The sequence below is a fragment of the Aptenodytes patagonicus genome, chromosome 18, assembly GCF_965638725.1.
Source record: "Aptenodytes patagonicus chromosome 18, bAptPat1.pri.cur, whole genome shotgun sequence".
Lineage (NCBI taxonomy): Eukaryota > Metazoa > Chordata > Aves > Sphenisciformes > Spheniscidae > Aptenodytes > Aptenodytes patagonicus.
Window position 1 is genome coordinate 11,684,694 of NC_134966.1, and position 15,531 is coordinate 11,700,224.

The 15,531-nt window shown below is 38.5% G+C and overlaps 1 protein-coding gene across 6 annotated transcripts in view; it reads right to left on the reverse strand.

The window, feature by feature from the left end:
• The window catches only part of DENND1A (DENN domain containing 1A), a 219,984-nt gene that overhangs the window by 25,182 nt on the left and 179,271 nt on the right, over positions 1-15,531 (reverse strand). For all 6 annotated transcript variants that reach the window (XM_076355228.1, XM_076355226.1, XM_076355227.1 and 3 more), the window contains one exon: positions 14,178-14,309. In XM_076355228.1, coding sequence (XP_076211343.1) covers positions 14,178-14,309 — 132 coding nt within the window. The remainder of the gene's footprint in view (positions 1-14,177; positions 14,310-15,531) is intronic.

Sequence of the window (15,531 nt, forward strand, 5' to 3'; positions counted from 1 at the left end):
GCCAGTGAAAGAAAGGATGGATAGCTGCTTTTTCAGTCATCTGTTGCATCAACATCTTGAGAAGCTTTCCTCAGACAGCAGTTAAAATTCTGCATCTATCTGCTGAAAAGTTTCTTGTTTCTCCTCCAGAGCAGCTGGTACTTTTCTCTGCAAGTGGCAAGATACTGGACAAGACACATGATACACAAGGTGAGTCTATACAAGAAGCAGCACTGATACACTGCAGCAAAAGTTTCAACTGGCTTATTTTTGGTCAAGGTTTTGCAATGCAAAATTCAGTTAGATGGAAAAGGAAGGAGGGAAAGGGAAGGAAGGGGAAGGAAGGGGAAGGAAGGGGAAGGAAGGGGAAGGAAGGGGAAGGAAGGGGAAGGAAGGGGAAGGAAGGGGAAGGAAGGGGAAGGAAGGGGAAGGAAGGGGAAGGAAGGGGAAGGAAGGGGAAGGAAGGGGAAGGAAGGGGAAGGAAGGGGAAGGAAGGGGAAGGAAGGGGAAGGAAGGGGAAGGAAGGGGAAGGAAGGGGAAGGAAGTAAGTTTTTTTTTTCCTTTCTCTAGATCATAGGAAGTTTTCAGACAGAATGCTCTAATTTGCCCAAGGACAGAACAAGCACATGCTAGGGCACATTTTGTGCAAGTATCATTTTAGTTCTATTTAAGTGAAAATAAAAATTACCCTATACGTTCATGTATAAGCCAAGAGTTTCCACCTAAAATACAAACTCAGGTGAGGAGAAGACAGTGAGACTTCCAGGCAAATAAGCAAACTACCACATAAAAACTATCTGAAGAAAATAGTTTCACAGACATATGACATGTTCCTGATGCAAAATTTAGAAGTAGTTATTTGGTGTACATACCAGAGGTAGGATTTCTCTCATATTAGGTTTCTGTTTATATGCAGGTCAGCACACAGGGTCCATATAATGCTGTGACAAACTGGGGTGGGGGTGGGGGGGTGGGGGGGCAGGTCTGGTGAAGGAAAGGAGTTATAACTCAGCCAAATATCCTCCTAAAATGAGATCCCAACAGTGCTTTCTGAACAAGCAGAAAGACAAATGCTGAAGTTTCATTTTCAAGGATGCTTAGACCTAGGAGCAGTGCATGCATAAACTACATCTGCTCCCACAGTAGTGCAGGCAGTGGCAGAAGTCACACAATCCTCCTAAGAGCTGGACTAAGGCAGGCTCTTTGTATCCATGCCCTGAGCTGAAGGAAACCAACAGGTCCCACAGTCCAGATCTAAGGGGGATAAGGTTAATACTAAACTGCGCACAGTGGCTGAGTTAACTACAAAAACTGGAGTGAAGAAAGGGGTTTGGTGAAGCAGGAGAACACATAGTCAGTTGGCATTTGTACACAAAGGGCCTCTATCAGACATTTCCTGATGCTACTGATCAAACAGAGGCAGTTTTCTTTGGCTGATGGTTACAGGCAGATCTATTCAGTGACAGTGAACTACGCCTTTGCAGGAGCTAATACTTTCATATCCTTATCCTGTCACTGGATTATTTTTTCCAGCTGAGATTTAAATATCACATATGATTAAGCTTTCATCTCTGATTGAAAAATAATTATATGTGTTTCCACAATAAAGACACATACAAATACTGCTTTGGGAAAAGATTAAAGGTGTAGAAACTTTTGCGTCTCGGACTTTTAAATAGGCATTGTGTTAACTCTCAGAACTGTGACCTCAGTACTTGTAACAACACAGTCAAATCCAACAGTCAGATTCAAATTTATCTTATCCACTGAATTGCTACCAGAAATAAAGTTCATTTTGAGGTCTTGTATGCATTGCACCACATATTATATTTCTGAACCCTAGAGAGATCTGAATAGAACGATAAGACAAAGCTACATATTCACAGCAGCGTGTTCTCTCCTTTAAATATGGATAGGGAAATAGTATGGCTTAAATTAGTGTTGTGAGGCATAGAAAAGAATAGGCAAAGGGCAGTGAGGAGTAACTGATGTGGAGGTCCACCAGGAGGTAACAGTTATGTGCCCTTTACCAGAACTTCATTTTTAATGTTGATGTTAGTATCTGTCACCAGAATGGGATAAGCAAGTATATTCAAACTATATGAAGACCATATTTACTGAAAAAGCCACTGATTTGAAGTTAATTTGTTAATGCAGCAAAACACGTTGTTTCTAAAAGGTCAGTAGGGGAAGCTGTGTTGGAATATCAACTTAATTACCTGTGCTGTAAGGATGAATGGATACAAAACAGCACACGGCTACATTGCTAAAAGCTGCTAAATTGCTATTCTAGGTATGTTCCTAAATGTATATACTATAGTTTTTTCTACGAAGGCGAGAAATGTCTAAATTAGCACTTTCTTACCAATAGCTGTTTACCAGCATATGTTTTTACTCTAGATATTTTCTTAATTGTTTTGTTCTAAATACTTCTGAAGCAACAAGACAGAAAATTTGCAGAAAGCCAATTTTATGAGTGCAGATCTGGCACTGTTTTACTAATTATCAGACAAGTGATTTTAAGCTATGAGATGCTGGGGGAAAAAAAAAAATCTTACATTCACCTTTACACTGTAAAAATACTATTTAAAAATTATAGATGCCACATTTCATAAAGTAGCTATTATATATCCAAGGAATTTTCACAATACAGCTATTTAGTTTTTTTATACTAGAGAAGATATTACAAAAAGGTCATTTTTGGTCTGCGAGGTAACAGCTCATGAGCAGAATATTATCTCAAACTAATTGTGGATGTCTGTTGAGATTTTTTTTAAAGTGGTATTCAAAACAGAGCCTTTATGAGTAAATTAGAGGTGCTATTTAATGTGCAGCAACAAGTGCAACTAGAAAAAATGCATAAAGGAAACACAACTAGATGAAAATTGGTTTGTAAGTACACATAGAAAGAAATGTTTCTCTCTCTCTCTCAATTAGTAGTGAAGGGTGTTTCTAATAATCTCCAAAGCAAAACTTTTCTACATGCATATCTTATTTCCTTCAGAAATTCAGGACTGGTTTAAAAACTGCTAGTATGTTTTAAAGACAATCAGACATGGGAGAGAGATGCACTGTCCTGAATGTACCCATGCTCAAACACATCACGCTGCAAAAGATCTGAAGTGCTGACTTTGGAAGAATATGCTGGACCTCAACTGTACACTCAATAAAAAAAAAGGGGGGGGGGGGAGAAAATAACAACACTGAAAAATGTATGGTACCTAAAAAGATTCAGTACAGAAAGCAGATGGAATCTATGAGGCAGCTGTTTTATTATCCATCCAGATCCCTGCACAGTGCGCACACTACTTTTTACATACTCCCTTATGTACAGCTCACAAACTGGGATGACAAGAACAGTGTATGCTTTACAGCATATATTTTTAATTTACACTCTGAATACTTCAACAGAAATCTGCTGGGTACTGTGATAAAAATAATCTCCATGTTTTAAGGGATGCCTCATTCTTCAAGCCATATTTGTAGACTGGGAAGGTAGAATCAATCTGGCAAAAATGTAGCAATGCGTATAGCTGTGCCAAGAATTTATGAAAGGGGCAGAGATTGCCACAATTAAACACTCTAATTATCCTTACCTTTCTAGCCAGGAATCTTCCGTTACATAATGGAGAAGTAGACAGTAAGAGAAGGAAATTAAAGGTAAGTGCCTATAAGCTTCTGTTTTCCCTAATACTGAATAAGGATCTTTATTTCAGGTGTCTGAGTCTTATCTGGCATCATGGGCTACTGCCAAAGATGCATCGGTCCATCCCAAAGCCACTGAGAGGAAACTCACTCTTTACTAAAGGGGAAGAAAGGGGTTTTCTGAATGTCTACCCTTGCTTCATCTCTCTCCTGGCTGAGACAAACTCTGTCTTTCCTAATCAAGGGTAAAAAATACCTTTTTATGATGCATCTAGACACAGAGCACTGATAACTCATCCTCATTTGGCAGTGTTGATAATGTCCATCTATTAATCTCACACTATGCAAACAATCCCAGAATAGCTAACTTTTAAAAATATTAAATGTTATAATGTACAACATACCACAGTTTGCTTTAAATCTAGGACTTACATGGTACTAACCAGACATAGATCTCTCCTACAACCAAGAATGAAAGCAGGAGCATGATATCAGGATCATGTCTATCTTGTCAAGTTAAAAGGTTCCACCAGGATGAAGCAAATAGGCCTCTTAGCTACGTCTTATAATCTGCTTGTTATGGAAGAGTGCCAGGGACAGAAAATCCTAAACCCACAGGTTACACTACTGTGGATTATTATTGTTTATAACTGATGCTATTCTAAAAACACATGGCTTAAATAATAAACCCCTTGGCTGTAGAACTGAATGGTATTTTATTTCTGTTGTCCGCAATTACAGAAAAAAGGAAGAATTTTGAGAATTAGATGGATATATTTTCCTATGTGTGCAGTAAGTGTTGAGCAGATGGACATATTCAGGCCATGCCCCAATGTAGCATGTGTTCTTATATGATGTTGATGGGAGGAATATTATGTAGTAGTGGTTAACTTGTAATGGTATCTGTGGTTAAGAGCTGTCAAGACTACTGATTACTTCCTAGCTCCAGTGACAGGAAAGCTCATATACCATGCAAACAAGCAGTACAAAACCCACAAAAGATCATATCAATACAATTTGAGATTGTGACCACTTAGTTCTTCTATTTCACTTTTTATCTGCTGTGCAGTTGAAAATAAACCCTGACCTCCTCCCATCTATACATGCATTCAGTTCTTCTAAAACACTGACACACACACCCCCCAACTATTAAACTGATATTATTCAACACTTTGAAGTTTGAAGACTCGTGACATTTTCCAAAGGAGATGCCTGTCAACAGCCTCTTATTTACCTGGCACAGATCGCAGGTGTCTGCAGACCACAGTTTGAAAACCACTGTAAGTTAAGCTACGTGTACTAGGTATCTCTTCCCACAGGAAACAGATGCCTACAGAACACAAAATATTTAATTCAATCTAGAGTCATTCTGGTTCAAAAAACCCTCACACATCTTGTTTCCTATTTCGTTTATGTGTAGTGAAGCCTTGGATGACTAAGAATCATACTGCAGACAGCTAAATACATAAGCCAGGAGCAGGCTAGCATTCTTTTAATCCAGTTTCTAACTGCTCTGCTCTGTTTCTGTAGTGCTTTGACATGAGTGTTCCTTGCTGAGCCTTCCTTTTGCAATTTGCTTCAGCAATCAATGCTGTTTGGGTAAGGGGGTAATTTGCAATGATTCACTAGCTTAAATGCATACACAATGTTTTTGTTCTGAGAAGGTATCAGAAAAATCAAAGAAATTTCTACTTACAGAATGGACTTCTAAGTAAATTTCTTTGAGATACTCACATAGACCACTACGGCCCATTTTACCTGCTCTCCTTGTCCCTTAGGGCAACCACTGGTAACTTAGTACCATTTTTTGTTATTTCTTTGATATTTTGTCACCTCCTTTGCACCTAATCTTTTGCACCTGATTTTTTCTGGACCCTGCAGTAACAGCAGAATTGCATTGACAATATCCATGCCCAATCCTAGATGGATAACTCAGTGAACACACAGGTATGTTCATGGTACTAAGGCATGTCTAACACCCAGAAAATAACATATCCCATGGACTCTACATTGCATGATATGCCTTAGCCTGAAAGCAGCGTAACTTTCATTTATACAGAAAGAGAATAAAATCACAATTGTCTGTTACATTACTGCATGATGAAAGGACCCTGAAAGAAAACTCCCTTAACTCATTGAACCATGCCCTTTATGGATTACTAGCAAAACAGCAAGGAGTTTTTTTTCAGAACTATTCACAGAGATAAAACAGGGAAGGGTTTGAGAGAGAATCTCATTGAGATGATGTTCAAATTTGAAAAGGACTTCTACCAAAATAAGGTATATTTTGCAGTGGCTTGTTTTCATTCTATCTGTTTCTCAACATACATGGATGGAGAGACATGTTGCAAAAAATCCCAGACCCCAGGAATATATTTATCCCCATGTGTTAAAGTCTATCCATCTACTATCTCAGCAGAGTTTAAAATCACAACTAATAGGTTAACAACTGTTTTTCTTCTGCTTCAAATGAAGAATATCAGAAAGCTGGGGGAATATTCGGCTTCCCAATTTGTACTGACTGCTCACTGCTACCTGCAATGTCTGTTTGACAGGACTGACATTTTGTACCGCTGTGAGATGGGAAAACGTGTGACATTTTTATTCATGGTGGCGTACGCCCTTGTAATGATCAGCCCTGGTCGATGTGCTTACTGCAGCAGCCCCGAGCCCTCGGAGAACAAACAAGAACCGAAGGTGCCAGCAGTTCGGCTGCCTTATTAAACACCACCAGGATTCTAACGAAGAGCAACTGCTGGAAAATCTCACTGTCAAATCCTCAAGGACATTGTCAACATGGAACTAACTACATATATTTTTCATTCAAAATACTGGAAAATCCAGCAATGCAATATCAAATATAAAGAAAAAAGCTGCACTATTTTGTGTGTGTTTTCTTCTTTAACTGGTCATTTTGTCAGCTTTACATTGGACTTTCTGTGGGCCTGATACTGGAATTCAAATCAAGGAGATCATGCAACCCATATGATTCAAAATGTTGGAAAATGGACGTATCTCTTATTATCTTTTAACAGCTATTCCTCTCTAGCAAGCAGAATACTTGTACAGAAAAAAAAAAAAAGAGATGGTCTCTCATTTAAGGAGTTCTATAAACAGCAATGACTATCTGCTTTGCTCAGCTTCATCATTCGCCGAGGAAGTCTGCATAATTAGGGGGACACTCCTCCACATAAACACACAAAAGTACACGGCTCCTCTATCTGTAGCATGGCACTCCCCAACCGTTTTACTAGGTATTAATCAGTCTAGCTCTGAAGGGCAAATCCAAAAAATGTCTGGCCAAACAAGCAATCACAGTGGGGTTAGCAGTTAGAAGAATCATATGTTTGACATACTCTCTCCCTCTAATCTTCTAGTTTAATCCAGGGGCCCAGAGGTCAATTCAGGCAGTTCTGGCCTAACTGCACGTATCAACTTCATAAGTAATACATAAGAAGCTTCTGGATGCTGATCTACACTGATAGACTAAGCAAGTCATCCATAAGACCCTCTGAGCTTTTCTCACGTTGTCAATCTAGGTGATTTGGTTAGCCTTGCATGTACTGATGTATTTATTTTATATGTATGTATTATTTATAAAGTGCAATTCTTCTTCCACATGCCAGCAATGATGGACCAAGATACTCTCTACAAGATATTTACGGGTTCCTCAATATAACAGGACTAACAAGGAAAGTCTGCAGACATGGTACAGCTGCTATTGCTTGTCACAGAGCCCTACGAGGTCGGCTCAACCACCGTATTTTCTCCATACATCCAAGCATTATGGCATCTGACTTACATGTACCCAAAGCAGTAAATTTATTCTGAACAACCCTGTGTAAGAAGTGCTTGAAATGCCAAGATAGTTGGAAAACACTAAAAGCCACAGTCCGGAATGTGCTTTTTTGTGGATGAACACATCTGCCGGATGCAGGACTGGAGCCACATAATCTTACTGCAAAGCATGAACTCCTACATAGCATGAGCTACATGCTTACTACATTGCTGTACTAGCTGAAGAAGACATAGCCGTCTGGTTGCTCATTAGAAAATACTGGCAAGTGAGTGCATGAGAGGCAGTAACCTTTGGGTATGCTCTGCAGGTGGCGTACATCTTCCTAAAGAGAGCGCCAGGTCTCACTTGTCAAATATTTACATGCATGACAAGAGTGCAAGCCTTTTAGTTAGATAACTCCTATCCCATGGATAGCCATTTCTGCAAACCTTGCACACCACAAAGCAGAATTTCAATCAAATGAATTATTTTCTTGTCCATTGACATTGTTTTTATTCCCCTGACTAAGAACACTGTCCCCTAATAACCTGATTGGACATTTGAGCAGTCTCAAGCAGACATTAGATGGACAAGTGCTTCTGGGCCAATACATTTGCCTTTCTTGCAAGGTGACTTTTACTGAGCAACAGTGAATTCCTTTCTGAAAGGAACAGTCAAAGAAAGGAGTGAGAAGAAATGAGGGTAGAAAATATGCTTTCTGAAGACAAAATAATTTTAAAGAACTAGGCTTATACTTTTGCTACATCCACAAAGAATCAAATGGAGAGAGGGAGGAAACTCCATGTGGCTCAGCATAAAGGAACAGGGAGACCATATTGCTCATCAGTGGGGAAGACTGGAATGGAAGCTCATTTTCTTAATGAAGGTATCTCTATTGTCAGTTCAGAACAGTTCAGAGTGGCAAGAACAGGAGGCTGGCTTTGCAACCATAGCATACAGTTGCATGAATATTAGAAAATGAACTTGTTTTCCCCTTTCCCCTTTGGTTTCCACCTCAGTGCCACACAATGCCTGCTGTGATCCAGGGGAATCTGCTATTGTTCCAATGCACCTGGGTGTGAAGGGAGTCACAGGGTCTGGCAAAGGAGCCTTCCTCCCTTCCCTACTTCATCTCTTTTACCCTGGAGATAATCCCTCCCTCTGCTCGACTCTGGCCTCAGCGATCCAGTTTTGCATTTCTGGAATGTAGCTGGCTGGTTTTCTCCCCATCTTCCCCCTGACCTCTTAATGCTGTTTAATCTTCTTGAAGAAGAAACCTGCCCTACAAAGCAGAGTTTGTTTGGCATGTCTAAGTGCAGATCATGAATGGGAAAAATGAACATGTTCATTTACAGCAAATGATCAAAACAGCAAATCAGCTGGCAATTTCCATTTTATGGCCCATGAAAGTTTCAACAGCAGTAAGAATCATCTGGGAAGAGAACTTAGAGAAGTCTTTTCACAGTCAGATAAGCTGCTTTAGTACATGAATATATTTTCCATTTGTTTCATAGTTTTTTACATTAGCTCCCAGAATATTAATTCTCTCTGGTTTGCATCAAGAATGGAATATGATTGAATCTCTTAAGTAAAGACATACTTGGAAGAGTCTTTTGTATTTTATTAAGCTTTAACTTTTGGTACATAAATGGAATAAAATATTTATTTGCTGCTAAATAAAAATAAGCCACAGAAGCATAAACACACCTAAGCTGACAAAAGACATTCTAATTACAATAAAAACAATTAGAGAGCTGAACAGAACTGCCAGTATAACTTGCTTCTAAAATGATACCCTTTCCCAACAAATGATGTTTCTGGCAGCTTATCATTTGTCATTTTAATTGTACTAGACCAGTTGTGCTACTGACTGTGTAAAAGCTCCAGAGAAAGAACCTTCCTAAGTAAAGATTTGTTTTTAAAGAAACACGCCCTCCTGTGCTTACGCCCCCTCTCAAAGACTGATGGGAAGACCGAGCATAGGTAATGATCCTGTATGAACAAGGAGGCTCTTGTAGAAGCAGTCAGTGCAATGTTTCAGAGGAATAGCATGAAGGCTTGGTTAGGGGTGGAGGAGTGGGAAGCAATGAGGATAGAAGCAGAAGCTTCATTAGGAGAAAGACGTGTTAAAAACAAGTATATTTTTGGAAAATAAAGTGTTCCCTTTACTCCCCAAGAAGAGGGCTACAACTCTGCCAAATGTTAAGTGCTCTGTTTGACCATGTGATACCCACAATCTCAGACTGTACAATGGTACAGGCTCTAATAGAGCTGTATGAACACACACCAGGACACACGACTGCAGTAGTTAAAAGGACCTGTCCTTTTAGATGTGTCCACTCATCTAAGCAAAGTCTCAAAAACATAAAAATCATACAGCATTTCTTTTCCCAGCTGTAGGTGTTTATCATAGCCACAGCTGGTGTACTAGTGGCCTAATAGTTAAGCACTGTCTTCTGGAGGGAAAAGGCTTCTAAAATATCAGATTCAGATCTTAATCTACCTTTCTCCCTTAGCAAAATCATCAATTTATACATTATAAAGGAGTTTTGTTTTGTTTCTTTTGCTTTAGATAATGGAAAAAAAATACATATAAGAGAACTGAGAAAGCCTGCTGCTCATTAAAATCTCAGCAAGATATTTTGGAGAGCTGCTTGTGTTACCTGAAACAGCTATACAATCACCATCATTAAAGAGATGCCTGCATTTCCCAGACTCTGCTTTTTGGCTATAACATACATAACATGTATAGATATCACTTACCCAATACTTGAATGAGATATTTGAGACTTCTGTCTCCAAAACCTTAAAAAAATCAAACCCCCCAAAATACCTTATCAAGATAGTTCAGTCTTGCAAAAAGAAAAGGAAAACACCTTATTCATTCTTTGGTTTTTTTGTTGTGTTGGGGTTTTTTTGTGGCATAAAGGCAATTTATAAATTGTCATGTTTGTTTATGGCGTAGAGATATTAAGAATTCTGCAAACAACATACTTCTGAAATCAGACAAAATTGAACTGCAATACAGATCAATCAGTTAATGAAAATCACAAAGCAGAAGAGATCTAAGGCTGCTTAACATTATGCTCTGTGCAGCATCCTTATCACTGTAGCTCGCCACCAACCATTCAGTGATGGAAGCCAAAATTTCTAGCAGAAACACACAACTCAAGCACCGCTAATGCAAACTCAGAATCTGAAAAATACTATGAAAAGGTCTGTATTCAGACAGTCATTCTTCCTTATTTTGGACATAAAATGATAAGACTTATGAACAATCAAGAGAACTAACATTTCTGCAGCCATTAGGTGAAAGTGAACATTATTTAAAAAAACAAACAACCAAACAACAAAAACAAAGCAACAACCAAACAACACCCTCCACCCCACCCCCCAAAAAACCAACCCAAAACAAACACATCCAGCATCACAACAGACCTCAGTGTTTCAAGCTGTGGGTCCTGTCAAAGTAGACCCTAACAGCTGCTTGCTTGGACAAGGAATGTGTTCAAAATAGTCACAGTGACACAGCGTAGTGTTTATTCTCCAAATAGCTAAAAGATGACAAAGATAAATGTGTATTCTACCTAAAAAGTGGGAGTGTATGCATGGAAGCAAAAACTACAAACACCCGAGTCACACACCACCTGTATTAGCTGTCCCACTCTGCCCTGTTCAATGGTTAGTGGGCTCACAGTGCTTGCCCTGCCCTGCACCACTGGGAAGGATCCCAAGGACAGCTATGGCAGCATGTGTTCCGATGTTTTAAGTAAGTTTTGGTCAGGTTTTAAGACAAAAAGCAGGAAGAAAGCAAGCAATAATGAGACATTCACAAAGGATGTTCTCTGTAGCATTTTATCTTCTACTATAATTAACCTTACTTTTCCCCGAAACAGACAGTACTATGCAGTACTACATACTATTCATTTGAATCTTTTTCTTGGCTTGAAAACAGTTCCCTCTTCTCCCGATTCATTAAACCTTAGTTGCCTGTATTGCTATTGCTACTTGTTGAGTACAGTTGTATTGCCTCAGAGTCCATGATGATAGTTCCTTTTATTTGGTTGATCTGAGGGTCAATATTAAAGGTACACCTTGAGTAAACCAAAAAGCATGCAAAGTCAAACCGGAGAAAAAGCTGTAGTCACACCCTTCCACTTTGGTCTCCTCGTGTAGTCTTATTAAGAACGCTTTGTTTAAATCTTTACTGCGTTGCCCTAGGCTATCTGGCTAAAATCCTTCTTTTCACAATCAAGGAGAGCTTTCCCACAATGTCTTAGTATTACAGAAACCACTGTTAAAACAATTCCATAATAAACAACCCTCTCAAACAATGCCTGCTAACCAGTTGCCAAGATGAGCTACAACACTACGGAATCTCGTACAGTTAGATAATTGCTGCTAAATTTTTGAGAACAATCAGATGAGGTGCTATACATTCAAAGACATTTCAGGATATTTTATGGATATTTTTTGTAGCCTAACAACTGCAGATACACAACTGTATTTAGAAAAACTAAACACTACCTCACTATAGGGTGAGAGATAATGAGTTAAAATTAAAGGTTGCTGCTGGCTTCCTAGCCCATCCCCCTTTAGCTAATCTGTCATGTAATGAAGAGAAGCACCTAGCATAGGACAGCTAGCTGCCGGCTCACTTACAGCGAGCTGATTAAGAATGTTCAACCAACAGCAGACTGCAGACCTTTCCGACGAAAATAAATAGACTGTATGCAAATGTGTTTGTCACTTTGACAGCATGTCTCAATTAAAGCATCTCGCTGCTGTTGGTAGGCTCTCTCACTGCAGTGGTATGGACGAGGCTTACTGCATTACTGATACACAGGGCTTGACCCTAATCCGCATGCATGCATTTTAAAAAAGTCTGCCTTTGCCATATACGCTAGCATAATACTAGCAGACATAGAAAGCAAGTGACAATGAGAAAAAAGCCTCTTTCATCCTCTTCAGTTTATAAGAACTGTGAATGCACAAACAGCCCTTATTTCAGAGTTCTTGTGGCTTTTTAATTGTTCCCACCTACTGTATTCTAGACAGAGTTAAAAGTGACACTAAAATCTTTCCCTTTAATCACTAGTTAGAAGCCATCCCCCATTTAAACAGTAAATGTTGCTGCTTTTTTCCTCCCCAAAGCCTTAATTTATATTTCATAAACCTGAACATCTCTTCCTTTTGAATGAAAGTATGATTTACTTTTCATTTTGGCACTGGGCTATCAGGAAAAAAAGACCTGTGAAAGGACAAAGGCTGTAAGTGAGATAGCCCTACAACTGCTAAGTTAGATAATTTTTTGGAAACCGACATTTGTAATGTAATGACAGTAATAAGCATTTAGCAAGTGAGCCTTTCACCACAGCCAGTGGTTCAGTAAAGCTGATGTGTGTTTCTTTCGACATAGAGAAAGTGATCATTAAAAAATTTGAAAGTGACTGTTAAAAAACTTCAGGAATTTAAATTTGCACTTTCCACTCGATTATATATTTCATTAATCTACCAAAATGTTTGAACCATCCATCCTTCATAAACATCTAAAGGGAAAAACTGAAAGTGGATTATAATATTATCTGGATTTCTGACTACTTTAAATGAAATGTAACATTTTCCTGCTAGAGCTAGATGGCTACGTTTCTCCAGTAGCCCCGATTCCTCTCAACTGTATCGGCACAGAAGTGAAAAATAAATCACTACTGCAAATATTTAATTGGAAGAGAATCTGTTTGAAAAAAAATTCTCCAAGAACTTACATTTAGCACTGTGGTGAAAGTTCTGAAAGAAACAAATCTAATTCTAAAATGATACAGACAACATTGCTCTGAGCAACGATTATGTCTCGTGTTGCCCTATCTAATACCTAAACAGTCAATGCAGCTATACTGACTAGTTTCTATGAATACTTATCTAAAAATCTGATTTGCTTCACATTTTATAATTCTCAATATTTTACAACTGTTTTAAAATTACACTATGTTTCCTTAGAAGAAATCAGATATTCACTCCTGTTTTCTGATCATAATACTGTAAAAAATAGATACAGAGAAAGAAAAGGCAACTGTGAACACAAATAATGTTATTTTTTGATTCAGACTACACTTAATAGGGCAAGACTGGCAAACTGATAGTAAATACTGTATGTTTTTCCATGAAAATCACAGCAACTACAACATTTTCTAAATAACTAGCTCTTAAAGAAAGACACAACGAAACTCACTCTTTTGCAGACGTATCAAAAGAAACATTATAAGAGTAACTAATGTGTACAGCTCAGTTGTCAATACTGAAATACAGAGTACACTAATAAGCTATTAATTGATTTTTCCATCTTAGTTCATCACATTTAATTTTCAGAGAATGTTAAAATGCTTTAATAGTTGGATGTTCCATATTGACACTAATGATCTGGCTAGATAACAGAGGACATTTTAAATTATACATCCTCAGTCCTGAGGGCTATAGCACTTTGCATGCTAAAAGAACAGCAAAATAGTTTATAAAATTGCTATAATAATTATGCTTCCCCCCATTCACTTAGAATTTATTTTCCTCAAAATCATCGTATGAACAAAAGGAATCAGTAAACCCCAGAAAAATCAGGTTTTAGAACCCCATTTAAACAGATACAACAGAAATAAATCTATAATAACATAATTCAGTTACAAAAAATAATTAAACAACTGGCATATTCGTTATTGTGACTTTTCTCTGAACTATTTTTGCTGAGTCATACAATTTAAAGAAACCTAACACTAAGACATACCTGACCAAAATGTACTGTGATTGGTCTTCTGTCTTCCCTTAATTTAGGGTCCTTCTTTTCAACCAATGGCGAAGGCGCTGTCCTTGGTAGAGATTCCTCCGGTGTTGCAGAACACCCATTCTCAGCAATGTCCTGTATGGTAGGAAAAGGTGAATAGCATGGCCAGGAACATTCTTGATTAAGGGTAAGGAGCACAAAGGAGACACTAGAGGATAATGCTGACTAACAATTTTGATGTTAGGGGAAAAAAACCCACCAAAGTACAGAAAAGAAAACATCATTAGAATAAAACTTTTAGTTGCACTTTGTCAATCAGAGCTTGTACACAACCACTCTCTCCTCCTAATACCAATGTTGCACGCAAACAGACACATTCAATAAAATGTCTGACTTAAACATGCAAAAGCCAGGAAATATGTAGGGAGAAAAAAAAATATAGCTCAAAATTTCTATTCTAGGAACACTAGGAACAGGGCTATTCTGCTTTTTGCAAATGAAAATGAAAACAGGAATTCTATTTACATACTTCACAGAATTATCTGTAGCAGAACAATTACTTGTAGAAGTGGCAAGGAGAGATGAAACTCACAGCTCAGTTAGCTTTGCATTTTATCTTTGAGTCTGTGTATACTGAATATGCCTTCAGGAGATTGTATAAAACAAACTGCTGCCTAGCAGGATGCTTTTTTGTTTTGCTTCGCTTTTGCTTTTGACATTAGTCCTCATCTTCAGAAGTAAAGTGACCCATCAACCTAGGTTAGAAGACTTGGCAAGTGTATGTATATGTAACATAGGTCTTGAAAAAGACAAAGGCATGCAGACATAAGGTATCAGACAAGGAGAAAAGAGTTTGAAAGTCAGTTGAGAAACAGTCTGTAACGCAGTGGGCCCCAAACCTTACATCTCTTTGCAACAATGTCAAGGAAATAATGCTTGGTAAATATAGAGAGAAACCTGCACACACTGTAGCTCTGCAAGACTGACCTAAGGTTGGCTGCTGACATAGACATTGCTTTGATTCACTGACCTTTGACATGCCCCCTCAAGTTTCCGTCTTGCTAAGGTACAATAATGAGACATGTAAGCTGATGGCCAATTAGAAATGGTTCTTTTGGACACAGGCTGACCTAATGTGTTTAGGTCAAATGAAACAAAAAGCTGGATGGACTTTCTAAGGGGCTTTGTCTGCTCCACAGAGAAGCTGAGAGACCTTTTTAGATCCAGCTGGTAGAGCAGTGGTTCACCAATATGGGCATAAGAATCATGGGGAAATTAACAACTTGTTAAGGTCAAACTAGAGAGAAAAACTTTTTCCTCCCCCCGCCCTCCAGCTGCACAATGCTACCTTGTCTTG